We start from the raw sequence: 24,521 nt of genomic DNA on the forward strand, positions 1-24,521 counted from the left end.
CCGTTACTTCAACAACTTTACGTAGCATTGCTGCCTCTGTGTATTTCTGTCTGTTCATGGCTCCTCTCTACAGTATACTCTATTTCTATGGACAATGTATGGGTGTGTCTCAAATCAGTTCAGTGAATCACTGAGTGAATTAGATTTCAGCACTGATTAGGTCCCTAATTCAATAAATACGGGGACATTGTTGAGTCACTGATGACCGGCAACACGACTTCAAGGCACCACATGATAATGTCACAACATACAGTCAAGAAGACCTAAAATATAAACTGCACTTTAATAATAATCATACAATTCTTCTTCTAATGGGACCTTTTCAGTGGCATCACTGCAGCCATTCTAAGGATGATTACTTGGACAGTGGACCACAAATCTCTCTCTGTCTTCCTCTCTCTCTGTTTTCCCCTTCTTGTTCTGTTGTTACATTTTTGGCACAGGAGAGTTTTAATTTGCAGCCATTTCTCTCTTCTCGCAGCAAGTGTGTGGGTGTGTGTATGTGTGTATCTCTAGTGTGCGTACGCCTGTACAGTAACTGAGAGAAGAAAAAGGTGAGTCAATGATGACAGCATACTACTCTCATGGCCCTTCTAAAGTCCTCCATGTTTTTAATCACCAGCAACTCTAACATCTAATTGATCATTAACATTTCTCCTGCTGATCCTTATCCCTCTGGAGACACCTTGCAGAACATCTTTCTCTCACATTATTATCATTTGTGTCCATGTGTGTGCGTGTGTGCATGTGTAGATATATGCATATGTGTGAATCTTTGTGTATTTCAGTTTAGAAAGCAGGTAGGTAGGCAGTAGGTAGGGCAGTAATCCAGACAGCAATTAATGTTGCTGTGTAGTTTCTCCTGCTCTATGTGTCAAAACTGTACTGACCAGTGATATATCTCAATATATGAATTTTATTTAATTAGAAGCCTTGTTATAATTTTCTGTGCATGCTTTGCAGTTTTGAAATATCCTTCAAAAGATTTCCTGTATGAGAGAAAGGAATGATAGCCTAAATTTAATGATTCTCCCTCGTTTTAATAGTTTTGTTGTTGGGCAAAGAAATACACGTTGTCAGACCTATGTATTGCAACTTGAACATTGAACTGCTAGCTGTTAAGTATATCACAAATACACTGTGGTATTAGCCTGTGTTTTGGCTGGAAAGTGGCATCAAAATGTATAAGATCTGATGCTATTTAAGAGAGAAATGTGTGAAAATTAAACTTTTGAGTGCCACCTTAAAATCACAGGATGTCAAAGATATGATTATGTGAAAAAAAATCTTAATTTAGTATTTTCCTTTTAGATATTTATATTATTCCCCAATGGTGGAACGCTTCACACATGCCAGTCAAGGATGAACACATAGTGAATGCATCAAAACCGGCACCACCTGTGTTGGGATTTGTTTTATTCATGGAATGTGGCCTGAGCTGAGCTAAAAATTGGGGATGTGTATGTGGCCCTGCTGTGTGTTGTTGACTATGATGCTTTGTGGGAGTCCCCTGGGTCTAGAAGCATGGTAGTATGACAGGTCCGTTAGTAAAAACAGATCGGCAGAAGTTGTGCCCACTTCATCTAAATGTGTAGAAGGGGTAGAAATGACCCCATCTTTTTTTTTTCACCTCTCCCTTCCGCTACCCCCCTCCCTAGCTTTCCCACCGCTTTCTCCCTCTTCTCATTTCCTCTCCTTCCCACGTCTCTGCTCATCTACGCTCTCTGTTGCTTGCTTTTTCTTTCCATTTTCTCTGCCTCCTCCCCTCCTTGTCTGCACCCCCGTCTCCTTTTCTCCTCTCCTTTTGTTTTCCTTTCCTCTGCTTTCCCCTCTCTTCTTACCCTCTCTCTTCGTCTGCTCAGTGTGTACAGACAGGCGTGCACTTCACCGCCAGCAGTGATTTATTCTGCTTAGGCAAATGAGTGTGGCTTACAGCATGCTGCTCCCTTTCTGCTTCATCAGTACACATTCCACATAACACTGGAGCAGGTTGCAGCCTGTAGGCACACACACAACCCCTGAAATGGATCTAAGAGACACGCTGGAGGGGTTCTTCTGCAATACAATGGGCTGATGTGATTCATTCCTGTGTTTTGGATGTACTGGAATGTGTAATTGAGCATGTATATTACACAGCTTGTGCCTCTCATGTAATCATTGTTTTTACCGCGGCGCCCTCAGCTGGGGCCGTGGTCGGAAAAAATTGCCTATTGAGGTCATTCACTCACTCTCTAGGCAATGCTTGGTGGACGATAAGGCTAGTAGATATGGATGGTTGGAATCAGTTTATTATATAATATCTAATTGTATATATCTTACTAATACTATATATTACTGAATGCTTTTGATAACCTCTTGACTCATATAAAACAATTTAAGTAACTTGTAAAACTAAAATTTTTAATTGTTGTACACATGATCATATCATCACAATACAACTTCACTGACACAACAACTAATTATAATATTGCAGTATCTCAGGTTTGTTTTTCTGCTATTTCTTTCTTCAGTGTTTTTGGTTTGGTTGACTATGGTCTGCCATGATTATTACACAACACACATCCTTTTGTTCAAGCACTTCTGCTTTCCTTTACTGTATCACTATGCATAACACACACACAGCAAATGCTTTTAGTATGCCATTTTTTGTCAATAATTTTAATGCGTTTCATTCTCATGTTGTCAATATTTACTTTACTTTCATTCAAAGGTGAAAGAAACAAAATATGGTCCAGGGCTCCACAGAATCAACACATTTAGTGTGGCAGACACATGGTGCTACAATAAACAGGAGATCTACTTAACTGTTACACTTGAGTTTACTATTTTACAGTTTCAGCAGAGACAAGTGCACAGGAATGTGTCACTTCCAGCTGCCATCTTTGTTTGGCTGAAGAAAATGTGTTGCTACTCGAGGGTAAAAAAGTCTTCTGCATTGTGCAGAACACAGAATATGTATCTAATGATTCTGGAAATACTCTCACAACTGCGGCAAGTGATTTTATTTATCCTTCTGAAAAGCAGTTACTTAGATCTGTGAATCAAATGTTAAAAGTACAAATCTCAAATTTAACAACAGTGATGACTTGAGAGGTACAACTGGGCCTAATATTACAGAAGTGTCTAATAATAATCACATGACCACGCAAAAGACAGATTTTACTGTGTGCTCGAGAGTGTCTGGCTGATCATGTGTGTCTGTGTGAAAGTGTAAAGAGAAAGGAGGCGCTGCCCCATGGATACCTGTGACCTGGTCGACGAGGATGCGGGAGGTGATGATGCGTCCATACTGGGAGAAGAGCTGCTCCAGCTCCTTCTGGGTCATAGTCTTGGGCAGGCCGCTCACATACAGGTTGGCGTCACGGATAGAGGCTGAGCTGGGTCGCGCATATGACACCTGTGGGAACAGACAGAGTCTTAGAGCTCGTATAAATAAATTGGTGCTCCTGTACTTTATAACTCATTAACATCCTGGGGGGTTTAAATCTAAACAAGATTAAAGTGTGAGAGGAACAGGGATTGTATGTGTGTGTGTGTGTGTGTGTGTGTGTGTGTGTGTATTTTAGATGGGTAAGGGTGTGGGTCATTGGATCCACTGGGAGGAAAATGTGACTTTATTTTCTTTAGTACACCTTGCCGTGGGGATTATCGTTGTCAGGAAAAGATTTAGCTGCTTAGAACACTGGGGAAATAACACTTGAGTCGTTTGCTGGGGGAGGGAGAGGAAACTTTGTTCCCTTGAGTAGAAACCACAGGTGTTTTACTCTGAAAGGACAGCTCTGGTAGCCAGGGGAACAAGATTAATAGTATTACGACTTTGACCAAAAAGTCTCCTCATTCCCCCTATTGATTTCAAGCACTCCTCCAAGTCAAATGTGAATGAAAAAAAAAGGTAAGAGTTAATATGCTGTGCTTGCAGATGTCTTTTTTGTCGGCTTTTTAATTAACACATTAGGAAGAGCCTAAATAGTAAGTAACCAAAAGCCTTTAAGCTTTTCACCAAGTGCCATGTAGCCTTGTGAACCCCTGAGAGTGGATTTCACTGTTTAGTCGTATTAAGTAGGTATACAATATGTGAAAAACTTTTAAGCATACTCTACTGCAAAGTGTCTGCATCTGTCCTGCATCTTTCAAAGATTAGCATTAGGAGTAATTTGTTGTCATGATACTGTATCCCTTCTGACTTTTCTTACATATAGTCTGCTGTTAAAGCACATGCAACCATACATACTCTCACACACACGTAAACATTACATTCTTACCCTTGCAACAATATCCTGGTCTCAGAGGGAATAAAAAGACTTTCTCATGTTACAACCACTGACCCACACAATTCCACTCAGTTCCTCATTGTCACAGGTTGCTCCTCATTTCCACACACGTATAGAAATACTTATCTACAAGGACGTCGATTACCATGCATACACACACACACACACACACACACACACACACACACACACACACACACACACACACACACACACACAGCTTTCAATGTTATTTTCCAGTCATTCACATACTTCTAGCTAGAATATACTGTGTCATCTCTAATGGTGCAAATTGTGAGAATTGCTGGTTATACTGTGCCATGCAGCTCCCAGCAGTAGCTCTCTACTAGTGAACTTTCACTTGTCAAATGTTGTCCCTAACATTCTCATGTGTAGACCTGATTTTGCTCCAGTGAAAGTTGCGTAAATCCCATTACTACTGCCGCTGACTGGAGCAGCTTTCCCTTGCAGTACTTTCATTACCCCTGACATGTGGAGACATAAGCCATCAAATAAGGTTAAAGTCAGGCAAATATGGTGAGTATGCAGTCATATCCTTGAGCAAAAGCAAGGAAATCCTGCTGAACTCCAACATTGGGAGAATGGGATTGGGAACAGCTGGCTTTTCCCATGTCTCACTTTTCTTTCAAACATCTTTCTCTTTGGCCTCTCTGCTCCGCTCAGTTCGTCTGTCTTCCTCTTCCTCTCTGCATCTCTCTCCTTTTCGTTGCCTGGATCTCCTCCTTCTACTTCCTTCCTGCATGCTGCCTCACTAAACCTTTTTCTCCCTTCCAGATTCTGCCTCTTTTTTTCCATCTTTTCTTCTCTTTGCAGCTCTCCCTCATTTTCTCTCCTTGTCAGCCAACTCCAGATGTCTAATCCATCAACACCTCCTCAAGCTGTGAGCAGTATTGTGTACAAGTGTGGTGTGGTGCAAGTGTGAATCAGTGTGTGTGTACGCACACAGGAAAGTCAGGAAAGGTGTGTGAGATTATGTGCATGTCACTGTGAGCTCCTCTCTCACCTTTGGCATGCTGCTCCCCCTCACGCCTCAGTAAGAAAGCAGCATCGCTGACAAAATCTGAGGTGTCATGGTGGAGGAAACTGCAGCAGTGAAACCAACTCAAACACACTATAGAGAGACACATCGCCCGAGAGCATGTGAATCTCTGGGCCAAGCGTTTCCAAGTGTACTAGTGGCAGAGTGGGAAGGGTGTGACATGAAAGAGCACCAAACTTAATTTTAGAATTACCGTGCTGCCTTTTAATTTACCTTGTTACCTTTAGGGTATTTCAGTCTGTTGTAGGGAGAGAAAGCAAGGAAAGTGGGTAGTGGGAGGGAGGAAATGAAGTGTGAAAGAGCGATAGCGCTAGACAGAGATGCAGAGTTGTCTTCTGTCATTACGTAGACTGCCTTTATCTCAGGAACAACTTGAGGCAACCTCTTGTGTCATGAGAGTGTGAGAGTGAAAATCTGTGAACTCAAACTGCTACACTCAATAAAGACCTCATGAATTTCACACTTCAGAAGTGACCTTCAACTTTCTTTGGTCTTTATATTGAAAAAGCCTATTATCACATAAGTCTCTATGTTGGCTGACTTGCTTTGTGTTAAATGTATTAAGAGCAGTGCTCCTGTAATGCACACAAAGTCTTTATCTTTTGGCTCATCCAAACACTTGTAATCTTTGCTCAGTTAGAGCCCTGCTTCGCTGAAACTGTAGGTCGCAATGACCGAATTATACATACAAATCCATCCATCATTGAAACCTCAAACCACCACAGATCCTACCTCAAAAAACTGAAAGTGCACACATCACACACTTATCACATATTACTCTCTCTCCCTTTTTTTACTGTGGTATGAGTTAGACAAGAGCCAGGATGCTGTGCTGAACCAAGGCCAGGTCAGGCAGCATACTGTCTCGGGAATGGAGGGATTCTCACAGGGATTCCCCATCCACAACAGGCAAATCCCATCCTGATAGATTAGGTTATATTACATTAGAGCAGATGTCAGAAAGTGAGAATCCAGGGATTACCAAATATCAACAGATTACTGCCCATCTTAAAGCAACAATATATCAGTAGGCACAGGGCAGAGGGGACAATATGATAGAGGAGAGAACGAGATCGAGTAGAAGATTGAGATGATGATGTTAAACATGTGCAAAAGCAACTGCTTGTAAGGTTTAATTTTTAGTCTTCAAAGCATGTTTGGAGGGAGGACAGCACAGTGCTGGCACTGATTTATCTGTCTTACCTCTGTGACAACCACCAACAAGCCTGCACATTAGTCATGCCATTAAAATACAATAACAGAGCCCTCAATTATTTTGGAAAACATGCGATGATTGATGTGTTTCTTCCCTTTCACTCCGAGATATATATATAATTTCACCTTTACATGTTGACATTTAGAAAGTAATAAGAATATCAGCCATAGTAACAAGCTTTTTAATGTGTCTCTTTGATTTAGATAGTCTTTTTATTTCTGAGGCTCATGCATGGTAATCCCATCTTGCCCTCCAGCTCATTTACTAACAGCATCACTATCTAAAAAGGTCTTTGAGAAAGAAGAAAGCAGCCTTATAGTTAAAGTTTACCATGACCTCCACAACTTTATAAAATCATTGTGATTTTAATAATCATAACTAGCAATTTTTTAAAAATATTTTGCAGTGATGCCTTTCAAATATTTAGTTGTTCATGAAAAATACTATGTATTTGTATTATATATGTATATAATTATACCTGTGTAGCTGTACATGGTGTCAGTTACCTTGATCGTTTTGGTCTGAAGTCTGAGTCCATTTAACGTGTTGATGGCTTTCTCTGCGTCCTTTGGGTCGATGTAGTTGACAAAGCCATAGCCCAGACTCTGTCCTGCAATGCCAGGAAGAAGGAAAGAAAAGCTTTTAAAATGTTATCTCCATTCAATAATTTTGTTTCCTCAATTTGCTCACTGACAACAGGGAAACATCTTAATTTATACACCTCTTTATTAGAAGAGTAGGATAAACACTTGATCTCCAGTGCCAGTGGAAATGATACAATCCATAGACATCTTCTTGGACATCATACATCTTTTCCTGGAAAATCCTTTACAACATCTCTTCATCACTACTGACAAGATCACAGTGACTACTGCCCGGAGCACCAAGAGTCTTGGTGTGACTTTTGTCAACCATGTGTCATATAAAGCCTGCTCTGTTGCCATAACCCTGCAGATTTGTTCTCTACATGTGATGAATGAGACAGTCTCTATCCAGGTCTTTGTCCCCTTTAAGGGAGTATTTTCACTTTTCTCTTCAATTAATACTTAAAATTAAAGATCAGCAAATTATCATTCAAGAGATAATCTGGTCTAATAACGGTAAAATAAATAAATTAACAGGTAAATAGACAACATCTCTATCTATGTCATGTCACAATGATGAATTTATTAAATAGGTAATGTGTCTACACTCTGATCCTTGCACTCCTTGTTATTGGTTGCTTGGTAGGCTATATTGGTGATATCGGAGCTTGAGGGAATTTATTTTACTGATGCATTTATTTTAAGTTGTTCAAGACAGAGGTGTCAATGACTGAATACCTAGAGTATGTCATAAATTACCCTAAAATTCTCCCCGAAATGCCCCAACAAATAAAGTATCACAGTAAGTACAAACAACATATTTGTTACTGTCTTTGCAGCTGTGCAAAAAGAGAGAAAAAAATACCACCCCCATTTCCCTCTAAGCTCAAAGTGTCTTAGATAGCAGACTCCCTTTGAGTGTGAAGCAGGCCTGACATCTCCTAGTGTTTCTCCGACAGATCAAGCCTTTCAACAGGCGTAGGACTTTAAGAGGACGCCTTCAGCCATCAGGGCCTTCAGTCGGCTAGTTTTCAACAAACAGCCCCTCTCCACTAACACCACACAGAAGCACAAAGAATCCCAGTCAGTTTAAGAGGAACGGCATGCACACATTCACGCTAATGGGAACAGACAGCGGTTAGTCAGAGACAAAGTGAATCACAAAATATGGAGCATGGCTGTTTCACAAAATAAATACATTTGGGCTATGGATATCACAGCACAGAACAGCTCAGCAGTCAGCGGTGGAAGGGCCAGGAGGGACTTGTAGTCCTAACATCAAACAGCTGATGATTTTCTCTTCTTCTCTCCTCTCCTCCCTCTTCTCCTCTGGATTAACTGTGGATTATCAGACGCTCTCTATTGTTAATTAAAAACCTGCCATCCTGAAGAGACTACTGCTATTTATAACTAACCCTCCTCTCCTCCCTCTCCTCCTCCTCCCTGACTCTCCGCTGACATCAGGTGTTAAATTTGTCAGTTCAAATATAACTTACAAAATCATTCTTTGTGGAGTCTCTTCTTTATCAAACAGTGTACCCACAAAATAGACCACAAATAATAAAGACAGAAAACACGTGGCAAAAGCAATTAATTGAAATAAAACACACATTTAGATTTAGCTTGCCAATAAACCAACATGTGTCGTAAACAAAATTCTAAATTACCTTGTAGTGTGCAGTATGCAGATAAATATTTTTACTCATATAAATATGTTAAATAGCAACTATTTTAAACTGTAACTGGTCAAAGGTGCATGTATTCAATTTACACTGACAGTTTAAATCCAGATGGGTGCAACAGCTGAGAGCCTCCTGCTTGCAGAACTCCTCTCCAGTGTTCACCATCTCTCCCACCCTCGCCTCCCACTTTCCCATCACCTTCCTCACCCGTCTCCCTCATCTTCAACAAGAAATGTGAGGTTCAACAAGCGCAGCCAGCAGAAGGTTAGCTGAAAATGAAGTGTGCTGGCGAAGAGCACTCATGCAGGGCAATTGAGATGGGCTGGCTGGTGCTTAATGGTACCGAGAATCTTAGCACTCATGGAGTAGTCCAGGCAGCCAAATGGGGCTAAACCGGCAGCCATGGACGATGTGTGACGGGATAGCCTCAGTGTAGGTTGAGTCGTGTCAATGTGTGTGTGTGTGTGTGTGTGTGTGTGTGTGTGTGTGTGTGTGTAACTGTGTGTGTTGGCATGCATACAAGTTAGTACTGCAAGTGCAGGCATGCAATGGATTACAGTCTTGCAACAAATGTAATAATGTATTTTCTTTGATTACATGCCTGATGAATGTGGTATTCAGCTATATGTAAATGAAGTGTTTATGTACGTTTGTGTGTATGCACTTTCATTGAGTGTGTATGTTGTGTGCATGGGGAGCTTAGGATGGTACTGGCATATCTGCCCGCCCTCGCTCTCTTCTTCACTCCCTCTTTGGCAAGGCTGAGGGCCTCGGGGGTTGGAGGGAAGAGGGTGGGAGCGAGGCTCGCTGGCTGGCATCAGTCCCCAGGTGAGCGTGGATGAGATGAGGGGGAGACAGAGGGAGACATCTGCCTGCAGCATCAGGAAAGCTCCAGGAGGGGATTCCACCTACCATTTCCAGCCTGCTACAGAGCAACTAACAGCAGGGAGCCACCGGCAGGCTGCCTGGCTGCCTGGAATGTGCACGGATGGGTGGGAGACGAAACGCCAACGCATCACACAGATGTACACACATGTGCAAACACATACAAGTAAACACATAATCACTCAATCAAAGAGGCACACAGAAACAAACACAAGCAGTAAAGTATGTCTTCGCAGCAGGACAGTGCAGAGTGGGGTGGCTGGCAGCTAACCAGTGAATGCATCATTGTTTGTGTGTGGAGGGGGGTATTGTCGTTCCTAAACCATTTAGTGAATGTCTACACTGAAAAGATGAAGTACAGAGTCTATTTCCAGCCTTTATCAAATGTATGCACACGCAACTATATAGGCAAGGTACTACTAAGCACTTCTCCATCTGTGACCTACAATATGCATGCAGAGGCAGCAGGCAGGCAGTGTGGTTGGCTTCAGCCTGTCACAACACCTGCCCTGTTCACCTCAATACTCCCCAGCAGGATCAACCCTGCATGCTGCCTGCATTTGAATCACACCATCACGGTGCTCTGTTCCGGCTCAACACACTGCGGTTAAGCACAGTTTAGATGCAGTTTAGAATAGCTCAGCATCATTTAACCTAGCATGGGCTCTTATTGGAAGGCAAGACCAACTCAGGTTGCTGAACATTATTAGAACACCAGACAGAACTATACAAGTAAAGATGAAGCAAAACATGATATTGCTAAAGCATTTAGTGTTTTTTAGCCACACATATAAATGGTCTTCAAGATTAAATCTCACTGTGAAAGTAATTTTCAGTGGCATGTCACCTATCAACGTTGCTTCACTGCTGCTGAACAATAATACATTCATAAAACTTAACATAAGGTTATAAAAAATACTGTTGAATAGAATTCAAAAATAAGTGTATTGCTTAATACTGTCCCTCCTAACATTGTATTACGGGAATCTATCCTTTAACAAAAAAGTCAACAGAGAGATTTTATAGACAGAGACTTTCTACTGGCATTTTATAATTACAGAAAAATAACTTAAAAAAGTACTGCATCTGAGGCAATATAGAGAAGCTATTAAATATGCATGATAAATAGCCTCTAATGGGGTTGTAGCTAACAGAAAAATCAGCCTTGTGCTGATCAATTACCTTAATGGATACATTAACTTATATATTTTAATTGTCAATTAAAACCAAGAACCTAAATGATGCATTGCTCTTCATAATGGCCTTTTAATGAGGTTAGATATTCATTTTCCTTTGATTCGTCAGCTACTTACAGTGCCAGTTGTGCAAATTCTACAGTTGAAACGACTCAAGAAAATGTTCGGCAGCAATGAAAGAGGGCTGCTTAATAAAATTATGTAAATGTAATGATGGCAGAGGTCCTGTGATAAAGAATATCCCAAAATGAGATTTACGTAAAGTATATAAATCTGTGGTTTGTTAATGATATTATACTGTATGGGTACAGTATGTGTATGCACTTGTGCCTCTGCCAAAAGCTGTTATTACATACTGTATAGGTTTAGATAATGCTAAAGCCCCGCAGTGCTATATCATATAGTGCCATGTCCGGTTTCACTAACACACTAACCGCATTGGGTGTGGGAGTGAGGAGGTAGGGGGCTAATTTTGACTCACCCCAACTCTTTTGGCCGACCATTTGTACAATCTGACATAAATTGTATAGGGAGGTGGGCATGTTTTTCAGTGGTAAAATCACTGCTATTTCTAGTGAGAAGCTCTTTGGTGTGTTAGCGAGGTGTTATGACTAAGCCATTATTTGTTTCCTGAGGAGCAGCAGGTTGCCCAATGTGTGAGATGAGAAAATGAGTGTACTTCGAGCGGGTGTCCTGCCTGCTGGCCCCACTATGTAATTTTACCTCTCCTTTCCCCTTCTGTGTACACACACACACGCGCGCACACACACACACACACACACACACACACACACACACACACACACACACACACACACACACACACACACACACACACACACACACACACACCAGGGAATGAAAATCCACACAACATATCTATGTAAAATTACATATAGGTTCATAAATAAGTACAAACAAGATGTATGCATGGCTACACTGCATTTTTAGACATATAATCGAGTTAAACATATTCATGTAGGTACGCAATCATATGCTGTAAGGTACACATAGTAAGAGACTCCAGTTGCATATTGCCTGTCATTATTTTGTGCCTTTTTGTTGTATTATGTGACTAAGAGCCCTGTACTGCAAACATGAAAGCATCTTCATCTCCTGCTATCATCAGGCAAGGCACACACAACGCACTATAGACTCTTTGATCTAGAGTGGTAGCTACAAATGAAACACATAGCAGCAAGAACCCTCTATTAGACAATTTTTTCTATTGTACCTCACTGCAATCTCTTGTTCTTAATACTATTGTCTGAGTAGTGTTAAGTTAAAATTCTCAAGAAGTTAATCTGAACTGCTGACTCTCTGCTATTGTCAAAGAGACATAATGTTTATTTTGTACTTGGAGTAGAGGCATTCTATGGTCACACAACTGCCAACTTGTTCAAATTGTATCAACTTGTTTGTCTTCTGTTCCTGTGTAGTATATATATTTCCATAAAATAAGACCTGTATATAGCACATGCTGCGCGACAAATCGAAAAAGCTCTGCATGAATTTGAGGCAATCTTACAAAATGAAAAATTTGATTAAAAATATCTGTGTGAAGGGACCTTTAAAAGCAATCTATAAAAAATGTCTAGTTGTTCCCACACCCTGTCAGCAGTGGAGTCTGCCTGTCATTCAGGCGTCATGGGTGGACAGAAGCATCAAAAGGGGTTGAGGGGGAGTTGCAGCTTGCAGGGATCATCCGAGCTATGAGCCGGTGATGCTAACACACCTTGAGAGGTCCAGCTCCTTCTCCCCAGAAACAGACAAATCCGTTCGGTCAGTCTTGAATTTAGCGACATTTTAAGATGAGGCGGAGGGGAGAAAAAAACATCTCACATTGTCAAAATAAATGTGTCACACTCACTGCTTCCATCCTCTTCCATCCTGTGACGTTTTGCCCCTTGCTGCTGCAGCAACTTGAGGTAGTGCTATTTTTGATGGTCCAGCGCTCCCCAACATTTCAAAAGGTGCCCTGTCACCAGCTTCATGTCAGAATACTCTTCACTTACCTAAAAGAGGGTCAACTCCCTGGTGGAGAGGGAGTTGAGTGAGTTTGCAAAAAAATAAATGCGGAGAGAACAAAAGACTACAGTGCCTCAAATGCTAGCAGTACAGTTGGAGCATATCATGTGGCATGTATTCAGTCCGTTTAAATAACTAAATTCATAAACAGAGCCACGTCCCCCGCACACATGCATCTACTGTAGATCCCTCTCCCACTCACTCATTCAACACATCTTTCCCTCCTGGGTTGCCAAGGTAGCAGCCACTGTTGCAGTCAGGAGGCTCCCACTCTTAGCTCCCAAGGCCCTGCATCCACCAACACACACGCATAGACACACACTTGCCCACGTAGAGGCTCAGGGACAAACACACACATGCACGTAAACCACCCCCTCGTTGTGGCTCCCTGGGCCTTGGGGCCAGTGGACTGCAGCCTGCAGTGTGTGGGCTGGTTGGCTGGCTGTGCAGCTGAGAAATAGAAGGCAAGCTGACAGACAGAGAAGCCCCTTTAAGTCTTGGATAACCCTGTTACGTCAGGATTGCGGAGCCTACTCTGCTGCACCTGCTTGGACTCAGCACAGAGTGAGCGGGTCCACAAGCCCTCAGCCGTCCTCCCACAGCCCTGCAGCACACATGCTGGGGACAAAGGGACCGTCTGGTTGTTCTGCCCAGGTACAGTGCACTCAAGAGTGGAGGGTCGAAGGGCAAAAAACCAGCCCTGAGGCACATTCGGCCTCTGGATCGGCACAAGGGACAGTCACAACCTCTGTGTTCCATGTAAAGGGCACTCAGAATGGAATGAGAGGGGACAGGGGCAGTCTGAAGTGAGGGTCACAAGAGGAGCAGTGCAGCCAAGCAAGCTCTCAGGACGTCCAACTCTGGGTCCTAAGCAGAGGAGGGGGGGGAAGGAAGAAATTGAAGGGGGGTGTTAAGAGGAGAGAGACAGGACATTCTCTGGACCTGGGACTCTGAAACTTTAATGTGTGTCTGGCTGCTTGTGTCTGCACTTCTGAGCCTGGCAGCTCTCTTAATACCTGGCTTTGGAGATGTCAAATCCTTTTTTCATCTCTTTCCCTGTCAGCTTTGTTCAAGCTATCTTCAGCCTTCAGCCCATTTCAGGTTCCGATAAACGCACACTGTATGTGAGATATAAACACTGCACCAGATCTCCCTTGGTAAAGATTTTAGAAGTATGTATAGTTTGTCAACACCGAGAATAACATTGCATTTGTGTTGTCTAGGTGTTTTGGAAGGTGTAAATGGGTCTCATCGTACAATCAAACAGGGAGATAATAACAGGCTTTGTCTCCATCGCTCTTGAATAATGTGAAAAAATAGCTTGACTTGCAATCTGAAGTACAAAGACAATCAGCTTTGCTCCTGAGCGTGTTGTCAATCTATATTTCAGTAGCGACAAAGAGCTGTGGGTAAACTGAGGTTTATATGGTGAATATTTGATCTGCTCTGTCTTAGACTGACAGAATTTGTGCAAGAGCTAAGCTCCACCCGCCTGTCCTTGCAGATCAGGGTTAGATGCATATTTTATGTTTTCAATATTTGTGGGTGCACTTGATGTTCCATAACAGAAATGGAACGACAATGAATCTAATGGAAGTGTGCTGCAAGAACCACAGGCTTGTGCGTGCAAAGCAAGCCAAATCCAGTAAACCTGGGATGTTTTTTGCACCTACAATTTATGAATATGGTATACGTGTCCTTATGTAAGAATTGGGTTCGCAGCAGGCTTTCACGTGGTACTGAATCTGCTGTCTGTCAGAGGTGCTCTAGCTTGAACTACTCCACAGCTGACATCACAGTCCATCTATTTTTCATAGCCAACATCTGCTTGGCTTGCTACATTGTCACTATGATTTGCATCAGCTCCCCAGATTCCATGTATAAAACCAACACATGGAAGGTGACTAGAGTAGTGTGCACAAAAGGCTTCAGTCAGAGTGCTTTGGGATGATGTCTTTACATTGTTTGATATAGAGATAAGAATGATCTCATCTGCACAAACAGAAAAAAAATGCTGTTCATGAATAAAAGGTTAGTAAAGTTTGCTGTTGAAAGCTGGAAATAAGCAAATGCTGTGACTACCTGAGGAAAATGCAGTGCAGGAAGCCAGAACAGGGCAGAGACATAGCAGCTGGTAAACATGGTGAACTGTTTACTCAACGAGCATGTAAAATATCCCATCTATCTATACAGAGCAAGGCCACCGTACTGTATTATTGGTGCAACACAAGAATCCAAAAAATGGTTGTCCATCAAAAATATAAAATCCCCACAACCCCCAACGCAATCAATTATTGTTCCAGCATAAAAAGCCATTTCCTTCTACTTCGTGTCATTATGAAAACAAATGCATTCATTTCTCAAGCAGAAATGCAGCCGATGCAGAAAAATTAGCCCAAAAAACGACTTTCTGACAAGGATCAGTCAATTCCATTTCTGTGTGTGTGTGTGTGTGTGTGTGTGTGTGTGTGTGTGTGTGTGTGTGTGTGTGTGTGTGTGTGTGTGTGTGTGTATGTGAGTGCATGGGCATATGCAGATGACTGTGAGTGCTGATTCAGTATGTTGCAAGGTCCACATTAATTTTCCCTTTCTTACCGTAAGTAAGGAGTGGTTGCTTCCACCATTGCTCAAGATGTGAGCTTTCACACTGGCAATGTTAAGCTTAAATAGATGTTTTGCTTCCTTTAAAAAAAAAAAAAAAAGAATGAACTGAGGGTGCTGGAAGAAGAACCATCTATAGTGCACAGTGTCTCAAAGCCATAATGCCCTTGTCAAAAGCATTTGTATATGTAGCGTTCTCTCTGCCTGAAATCCAGGAGGACAAATATAAAAGCTACTACAGTATACACACTTAATTCAAACAATGAAATGCTTAAGGTGTCCTTAAGGTACACAGGCAGACAGGAACTTCACAGGTGGAGGCCTGGGGCTTATGTGCAAGCATGTGTGGGCTGCAACTAGGTGCGTGTAAGCTAGCCTTAAATAAAAGATTAACCTGCATGTCCCTACCGTGTTATGAGAGCACCAGGCAGAGGTAGTTGTGCAAGCAAGCAGGCAGGCGTGTGGGGAGCAAGAAAGACACCCAGAGGTGGGTTTTCTACCAGCTGAAGTCAGTCAGGGTGACAGACGGAGCTGGAGAGTCTACGCCTGCCCGCACCCGCCTGAGCCTCATGCCATGCTGGCGTCATTGGAGCTGACAAGAGCAAGTCCACAGGAAGCTGAAAGGACGCTGAGGACCTGTCTGTCTCTCCTACCTTTGAGAGGCTCATGTGCTCGCACCTTGTCAGAAAACACTCACAGGTTGGTCAAGCCACAAACACTGATAGGAAACATATCGTGAGATGCAAGCAAGCAAATACTGATGAATGCTTGCTTCTGAAAGTGAGGGCATTTATCTGCATTTGAAATAGTAAAGCCGATGCAAAAGTACTATATAATACAAAATGGAACTCCACCAAAAGACTGCTTGAATCAGTGAATTCATTGGCGAAATACTTCAATCTTGTAATGATAAAATATTGATACTATTCTCCAAATACATATTTTACAATTTTCAGTCAGTGAATTTACTTTAATTCTTAAACTTTGTTCTATATTCCTCGTACTGTTCACAGTGCATAATACAATACGACGGCCTTAATATTCCCATCAATATGAATAATATGTAGCTACAGCACACTCTAACCATCCTCAAGTTTCTGACTAGAATTTCAAAATTGTAAAAAATATCTTTTCCTCTCTCAATCTTGATGAACTCAGAAATCTGGATAAAAATCTGTCTTACATCAATGTGCAGATATTAATGACAGATGAGAAAGGGTACAGGTGTATATATTAGCCTAAAAAAATTTGTTCTCTTTACTATTCCCTCCATCCTTCTTTTTACCCCTTCCTTTCACAAACCTGGCTTACTCTGTTAATGATTTGGATGACTGTTAGAGAGTATAAAGCCTCTTGGCATTCCCTGCTAGAAGAGGGGATCTGTGCTTTGTTAGCCTAAAAGTTTGTACGAGGAAATTGCACCCATGGGAGAGCAAAACAGGCATACACCACAGGGGGAGATGGAGGGAGGGCTGGATTTATTTATAACTTTTGCGTTGATGCTAAGTCATCAGAGAGACCTTGTAGTGCAGAGCAGAGAAGTACCCTAAATTGTTTAGAAGTAAGCGAACAAACATTTTTTCCTCTCTCACATTCCCGAGCAGGTTTACAGCAATTGTTCATTTTTTTAAACTCTCTCCAAATATCTGCTGTTAGCTTGGTTCCTCACTGCTGCTTGGCAAATCACACTTGAGGCGAAAATCGGGTGGAGAGAGAGAACATGGTGATGGTGATGATGATAGCATGTGGTGTCCCAGTGTTATTTTTGTACACACCATCCTCCATTATCCTGGTGTATCTGACTCTCAGGCTCCATTTTGTGGCCCATTACAGAGGAAGAGGAAGATGGTCCTAAAGAGGAGTTGAGTAGAGCTGCAGAATATGCTTCAAAGAACAAGAGAACAGAAGGAGGCAGGAATGGCTCGGCTAGTGGCCATCTCTGGTTTACAGTCAAAATTGTCATTGCTATTGGCCTTTCGGTCGTACTTAATCTATTACAGGAAATCTAATTCTTTAATTATGTTTACGTATATATATATGTGTGTGTGTGTGTGTGTGTGTGTGTGTGTGTGTGTGTGTTTACTCTCCTTGCCTTGCCTGCTATCTGAGAACGGCTTGGTGATCTAGACTGCCTGCCTGCCTGCCTGCCTGGTGCTCTTTAATGAGATTATCAGGAGAAGAGTGTCAGTAAGTAGGATCTAAAATGAAAGCCATTATGGAGCATTATCACAGAGCTGCACCACCCCAACCCCAACCCCCCCTGATCCATCTGCTGTATGGCCACCCACACAGCCACTACGCCCAGATTACAGCCATGATTAGCGCCGCGAAGTGCTGCTTAATTTAAACACCTCTGGAGAACATGTGGCACTTCGCTGCATTGCTGAGTCACAGCGCTTGAACACACACAGAGGGCAGAGATGGATTTCTTCTTGTGGAAGACAGCGCAACAACTCTCAACCGCTTGAACTGCCTGGAATGATGTTGGACTGTGGGCCTGTGTAACTATTAATTTCATATCTACTTCTACATGTGTGTTCACATTCAACACAGCGTACGGCCAGGCTGTCGTTTCTACACCTACCTTAGATCTTTTATCAGTATGTGAACACTAATGTAAGCTGTCTGTCTTATTAATTTACTGTTATCGGACTATAAAGGCAAATAAAAAAATAAAAAAACAATGACAGGTGAATAAATACACAAAGTAAATGTATACTTATACTTAATCTTAAAGTATTTGTTTTCTAAGAATTAACACCTAAGACTACAGTATTATACTTTAAAAGCAGGATGCTGTAGTGAATCTGAAGTCCAGGATCAGGCCAGTTAAAATTGACAGAATAGAAAGCAAGCATCTAAATCCCTTCCAGCTCTAAGGGAGCTCAGCAGAGTAGCTCACATTGTGCTTTTTCCTTTCCTCTGAGGAACTGCCTTTGGAGACCACCAAATCATCACAAAGTACACTACATTATATCCTAATTTCTCCACAGTTCTACTTGTGACTAGGGCTGGTTAATATTCAAAATGTTTTGACACAGGTACCAATACCGATTTTTTAATAAAATTCATTTTAACATTATACATAATGGTACAATTACTCAGTTCAAAGGAGGAAGCTGTTCAAATACCTGGGAGCTGCTTTTACTCAACCTGGATAACTGGACTAAAATTGAATATCTGTATATTGCTGGACTATATAAAAACTATAAATAACTGTCAAAGGAACATTAATGACAAACAGTATGGCAGCAATATGTCTTGCCTAACCCAAAGTAAAAGAAGGGAATGTGTGTGTGGGGGATGTTTATGGTATTGGGAAATGATGGCCGAGTGAGACCTCATACTGTCTGTGGGGTAGAGACCAGCTCCCACGGGTCTGACAACAATCCACCGTCACCATGTGTTTCTCTCCTTTTACCTGTCGGTCTGTAAACAACACCATGCCATCATAAACACTCTCTGTCTCCACTTTGACGAGGAGAGGATGCGCCGCAGTTTCCATCCCAGTGGATGATGAGGGGAATGGACTCACCATAGAGCAAATACAAGTTAGCTACACTTGCTCGTTAATAAGCAGAACAAAGTTTATTAGTTGTCTGTGTAGATAAGCAGCTCACAGTAAAAAAAGGGGATCTCTTTGTATAAACTGTGTTTCTCCTGCACAACTCAACCACATGTAACGTTAACAGCTGCTGCATGCTGCCTGTGCATACTGATGCTGATGAGTTTTACTTAGTTGGTACTGAAAATTGGTATTTGACATTTTTCCATACTCGGTAGTATCCACGCAATTCGGTACTGAGTCCTGCTGTCATGTCGTCATTGAAAGCCTTTTGACTTGACTTTAGGTGATTTTCATGTTTTTACTGCAGTGAAATACATGCTCCTGTATGGGCTGAGAAATCTTACAAACCTGTGATCTTGTCGCGAACCAGCTTGCAGGACTCAATCTCCCCGATGCTACCAAACAGGCTGCGGAATTCCTCCTGGGTCATGTTCTGGGGCAGGTAGTTGACAATGAGGTTGGTCTTGCTGTCGTCATTTGTTGGGCCAGTCTGCATGGGCGAAGGGCAGCCGCGGCTGTTGGTGGTCGGCCCGTTGGCTGTGGTGCCTCCTCCGCTGGGGCCATTTGTCACTGGAGCCTCCATGTTACTGATGATCTGGATCATGGCAAAGAGGAGGAGGAAAGAGGGAGGGGAACCATAGAGAGAGAGAGGCCAGGGAGGAAGAAGGAGAGAGACAGCATTCATTAGCAAAGGCTTCTGTACTGTATTTAGCAATTTGGAACACTGAATATGTAGACTGGCATACAAGACCCTGACAAAGTGGTTATTTTTGCAAAACAAATTTTCTAAAAAGCATGACTTTTGTTGCATTAAGTCAAATCAACAGTCTGGGTGAAAGGGGCTTTTAAAGACCTATTTCCAGTAAGGTTTTTACATACATTATATTTTAGAATTGCCATACAATTAATTCTTGCATGATAAACTAGAACAAATATCACGGTGTTTCTCTCAGTTTGGAATAGGGTTACTCAATGCATTTTTACATTGTTTGGGTAATATGACAATATATAATGAGATGAGAGAAATTACTATTATTGCCAATAATGCTGCAAATCAGTGAGCACGACTGCTTTAAAGTTATATTGTATTTACAGGATTTTGCATCATGTGATGAAGTAAGTAATAATAAATAAATTGCTGAAAAGTACTCTTTAGGGATGAGCAAAGTATCAAATTGGAGAAAAACAAATTACCTCTATATCACAATCTGTCAGTCTGTATTACGATGCGTCATCAACATTGAAACATCAAAACATTGTTAAACCCTAAAATGGCATCACAAACTAAACATAAAGTGAACACACTGTACACATTCCACATCTCTAAACATTGAGAAATATAACAAACACTAGACACAGAGAGGATAAACACCTAAATAAGACAGTATGGGGGCGTCTCTGAATGATTTTCTGAAAGCTGCTGCGGTCTGTGGGAGGGGGCAGCAATGAGGGGGGCTGCCCCTTCAGCATGCTATCTGACTGCTGATGCTGCTGCTGTGACAGAGAGAAGTTTGTGTTTTCATATCTGGTTTTGCAGAGCATCTCACGATCAAAGTGTTCAAGAAGGAACTCTGAGCTCGGTGTAAGTTTGAGAGAATACAGCAAAAAAAAAAAAGGTGAGAAGGAGTGAGAGTCAAAAGTTGGAGCAGGAGGGAGGTGGGTTGCACTTTGCTTTTCTACCAGAGCACTCTGATACATATTTAATACAAATGCTTATTCTGAGCGAACATTATTCTCCAACAAAAGCCATGTGTGAAGTGAAATTATTCATACATTTGCATAAAAAACATTTGTTTGATCAAATTAATGGCTTTTGTTGCGTATACGTGTGAGTGTGCGTGTGATGGGGGTGTCAGTGCTTTGCAAATGGAAAGAGAAGACACAACTAAATCTACTCACTAAATGGTGGGAAGATAAAACAGAAAAAAGAAGATGGACGCATTGTTACAAAAGTATAGAGAGCATCATACTGTCTTGACAAATGCTTCGCCAGACCAGAAGACTGTAAGCTGACTGCTGACAGAATGTTTGTTTTTAAATCTTTTTTTTTTAATGTTGTGTCCCAAAGTGTCCCTGTATCATATATGTGTGTGCTGTGTCAAATAGTGATTCTGGTTCCATGGTATGTCCATGTCCATTTGAACACAAACTCAAGTCCCCATCATATTGCTGCACAAGCACTGTAATGATCTAACATGTTGAAACCCAAATCAAGATGCAAATATTCTTTAATCTGATTCAATCAAATTTTTAAAGTCATCACTCAGATCTCTCCCTTTCCCCTGTTCAACCATTCAGCTCTCGGTCTATTTTTAACTATTCTTAAGTACACGCAGACAGGCTGCACTTTGGAAGCAGGGCTGGTTTTAGCAAGGGAGAAATGGCACACAAGTCGTATTTCACTCTATTTCTGGATTATCAAAAGACTGGACCTGTGTTCTAATAATATAGCTCAAAGCGAAATTTAAAAATTTCCCAGTTTGTCCAGAAATAGTTTTCAAAACCATTTTAGACATTTACAATGCGTGTACTTCTCGGCTTTAATCACCTTTCTTTTATCTATCTTCCTCCGTGTAGTGGTAAGCTGAGACGATGATAAATGAAACAGCAGGCAAACAAATAATTCTTTAGTTACGAAACAAATACCATCAATACTAATATCAAAAAATAATGTGTTATTTATTCATAATAGTAACCATTATTTTAAGTTGAACTTATTAAAAGTGATGTGTAAATGTGAGATTGCTTGGATAAGATTTATATTACTGAATTGGTGAGTAAAGTGAATTTAAGTGGGTTCTAAACTGTCTGCTGGTTCACCGTCAAAAGGATGACGTGGTGTGTAGTTCATGTTAATGAGAAGTTCAGGACAGCTAGAAGAGCCTCTGGTCTTTATCCAAGTACTGGGAATATATCTATCTCTAAATAACTATACCAACAATGTAATAGGACGGCATACAGGGGCTTAGATGGCCTGAAGCCTCCAAAATGTTCTCTTGCTTAAGAAAGACCTTTAAAAACTGCCCTATATCTTATTATTTAGAATTTTTCTTTTCCTCTAAGTATTTAGAAGCAGAACCAACAAAATGTCAGTCTGGGATCTGCTTCCATCTTCTCATTTTAAACATACATACACACACACAAGCAAACACATACACACTCTTGCATTCATGTGCACACTTCTCTGCATTCACACTCTGCAGCGAGTGGAAGAGCACATATTCACACACGTACACAAACACACACATACAGAGAGAGAGAACAATGGCCCAAGCCCACAGCAGAAAACAAACAGACAGGGAGATGTCTAAAAGCTCTCAAGATGAGAGCTGCATGCAAATTGTTCTTTTGACAGTATCCTTTCCTACTCACTCACCACTCTACCACAACAGAGATATAGAGACAGACCGAGAAAGACAGAGGGGGAGAGAGAGAGAGAGAGAGAGAGAGAGAGAGAGAGAGAGAGAGAGAGAGAGAGAGAGAGAGAGCAGAGAGGAAGGAGAGAATAGTATCTAGCCATAACAGAGTTGATTGGAGAGGGCCTTATTAAATCTGTTTACATTCCCTGCTGGGCTCCATTCTGTCAGAGAGACTTTCAACTCCATGGGACGCTTTCTGAGGAGTTTTTACACCAAAATGGCTGCCTCTAATTAACAGGGACCTGCCGAGTCCCAGTGACCAATTATATTCTTCTCCTTGTCCCTGCCCACCAGCATTTGTGCTGCTCAGCAGTCCACTTCATGTTGGTTGTGAACACTCTGGCTGCTCCTGCTCTCCCACTGTGGAGCCTAGTGCTGTCGACAGAACTCACTGCATGTCCTGTTGACTTGCTACAACACACGGCCCTCTCAAGCTCCCGGCCTCAAGATGCAACTTCTTTTACTCACAAGTTATAATTCTACTCATGTCGGAGGCAGGGTAAGCACTGGGCTTCTAGCTGAAGTAATACATGTAAACAAGTCTGCAGTTGTTGGAAATACAGGATACAAATGTGTGAGATGGTGTTGGATAGAAGTTAGAATAGATGGTTACTGTTATAAGTTACCTGGTGGTCATTCTTAAAACTGACAACCATCGATTTGGTTAGACTCAAACAAGTCTGAATCTATCTATCTGAATCTACAGTTTATTTAAGGTAAAGTGCATGGTGGGGGGCATTAATTAGAGTTAGAGTGCTCAATACAGCATAAAGGGGAGGAAAAAACATTATTGTAGTGTAAGTCTTGATGTGTCTGCAAAGAAGTAGAGCATGTGTTAATGAAGACTAAACAGCACAATTGATTTGTAATAGATTTTGTATAATTGCTAAACCATCATGTATACACATATATTGAAACATTTGACATTAACAACATTATTTACTGGCTTCCTAAAATACATAAAAGGAAGGAACATTGGTTTTCACTTATGTCGGAACAACTGCCTTTTTCCCTTGCAACCCCCGGTCCTCCCTCCTGCCCTCCATCTATTGCCCCATCCATCAATCTCCAGTTCCAACTGTCTCAGTCAGCAGCATCACCAACCAGAGCGTATTTATGTAAACACAGTACAATATCAGATCATATTACGTCATGGGTGTGTAAAATGGCTGGGCCATCCATTTGGCAGCAGTAGTCTCCTTACCATCTTTGGCTGTGTCAGCAATCCCTTCTCTGCCCAGCCCTGGAGCTGTGGGAGCTCTGCCTGACGCCACTGTGTCTCTGTCGACCCCTATGGAGCGGAGCACAGGGAGGGAGGGACGCACAGCCCACCGTCAACATCATACACTCACTTTACAGGGTTAGGGTTATGGTGGGATTTGGGGAGTGAGGGGTTTGGGTTGATGGGGAAAATGGCGGCTCACTAGAAAAATACAGTTACACCTTTTACAGTCATTCCACCAGTCAAACTAAAACAAAGTGGCTTGGAATTTTTTTTTTTTTGGTTGGTATGACCGGTTGAGTGAGATGAGTGATTTGTCCTTGGGGAAAAATAAATTGGGGTGATTATTAAGATTTGTAAAACTGTATTCAAATTGTAGAAATGTTACTTCATGCTGGAAATGAAATTGCTGAGATAGAAATGGTGGTTAAGGTGTTATTTCTTCAGTTGTTTCAATCATTTGAGCGGATTGAATAAAACTGCATGTGTGTGTTGACGCCGGCAGATTGGTGTGGTGACTGCAATGACCTTGGCAGAGTTTATAATGAGGGTTTCCCTCTTGCTCTCTGTGGGTAAACAAGCCTGTAGTTGAGGAGACAGAAATGCCACAAATGAGCAGGAAGTCTGTTCACTAGCTCTCCAGAGCAGGGGGCTTAAATGCCTGCAGCTATCTACGGATGCTACAAGCAGCCAATTTAGCAGGAGAGGAGGAAGAGAGGAGGGATGACCTCTGCCTTCATTTACTCCTTCAGAGAGATGAAGAGAGGGAGTGAGGGATCAGATGGGAGG

At 41.8% G+C, this 24,521-nt stretch overlaps 1 protein-coding gene across 2 annotated transcripts in view; it reads right to left on the minus strand.

Moving 5' to 3' along the window:
• elavl4 (ELAV like neuron-specific RNA binding protein 4) overlaps nucleotides 1–24,521 on the minus strand; it is a 74,377-nt gene that overhangs the window by 21,115 nt on the left and 28,741 nt on the right. For both annotated transcript variants that reach the window (XM_051376364.1, XM_051376363.1), the window contains exons 3-6: nucleotides 23,715–23,801; nucleotides 19,440–19,686; nucleotides 7,054–7,157; nucleotides 3,244–3,397 (exon numbers count right to left, since the gene is read on the minus strand). In XM_051376364.1, coding sequence (XP_051232324.1) covers nucleotides 3,244–3,397; nucleotides 7,054–7,157; nucleotides 19,440–19,686; nucleotides 23,715–23,801 — 592 coding nt within the window. The remainder of the gene's footprint in view (nucleotides 1–3,243; nucleotides 3,398–7,053; nucleotides 7,158–19,439; nucleotides 19,687–23,714; nucleotides 23,802–24,521) is intronic.

The sequence above is a fragment of the Dicentrarchus labrax genome, unplaced genomic scaffold (assembly GCF_905237075.1).
Source record: "Dicentrarchus labrax unplaced genomic scaffold, dlabrax2021, whole genome shotgun sequence".
Classification (NCBI taxonomy): Eukaryota; Metazoa; Chordata; class Actinopteri; family Moronidae; genus Dicentrarchus; species Dicentrarchus labrax.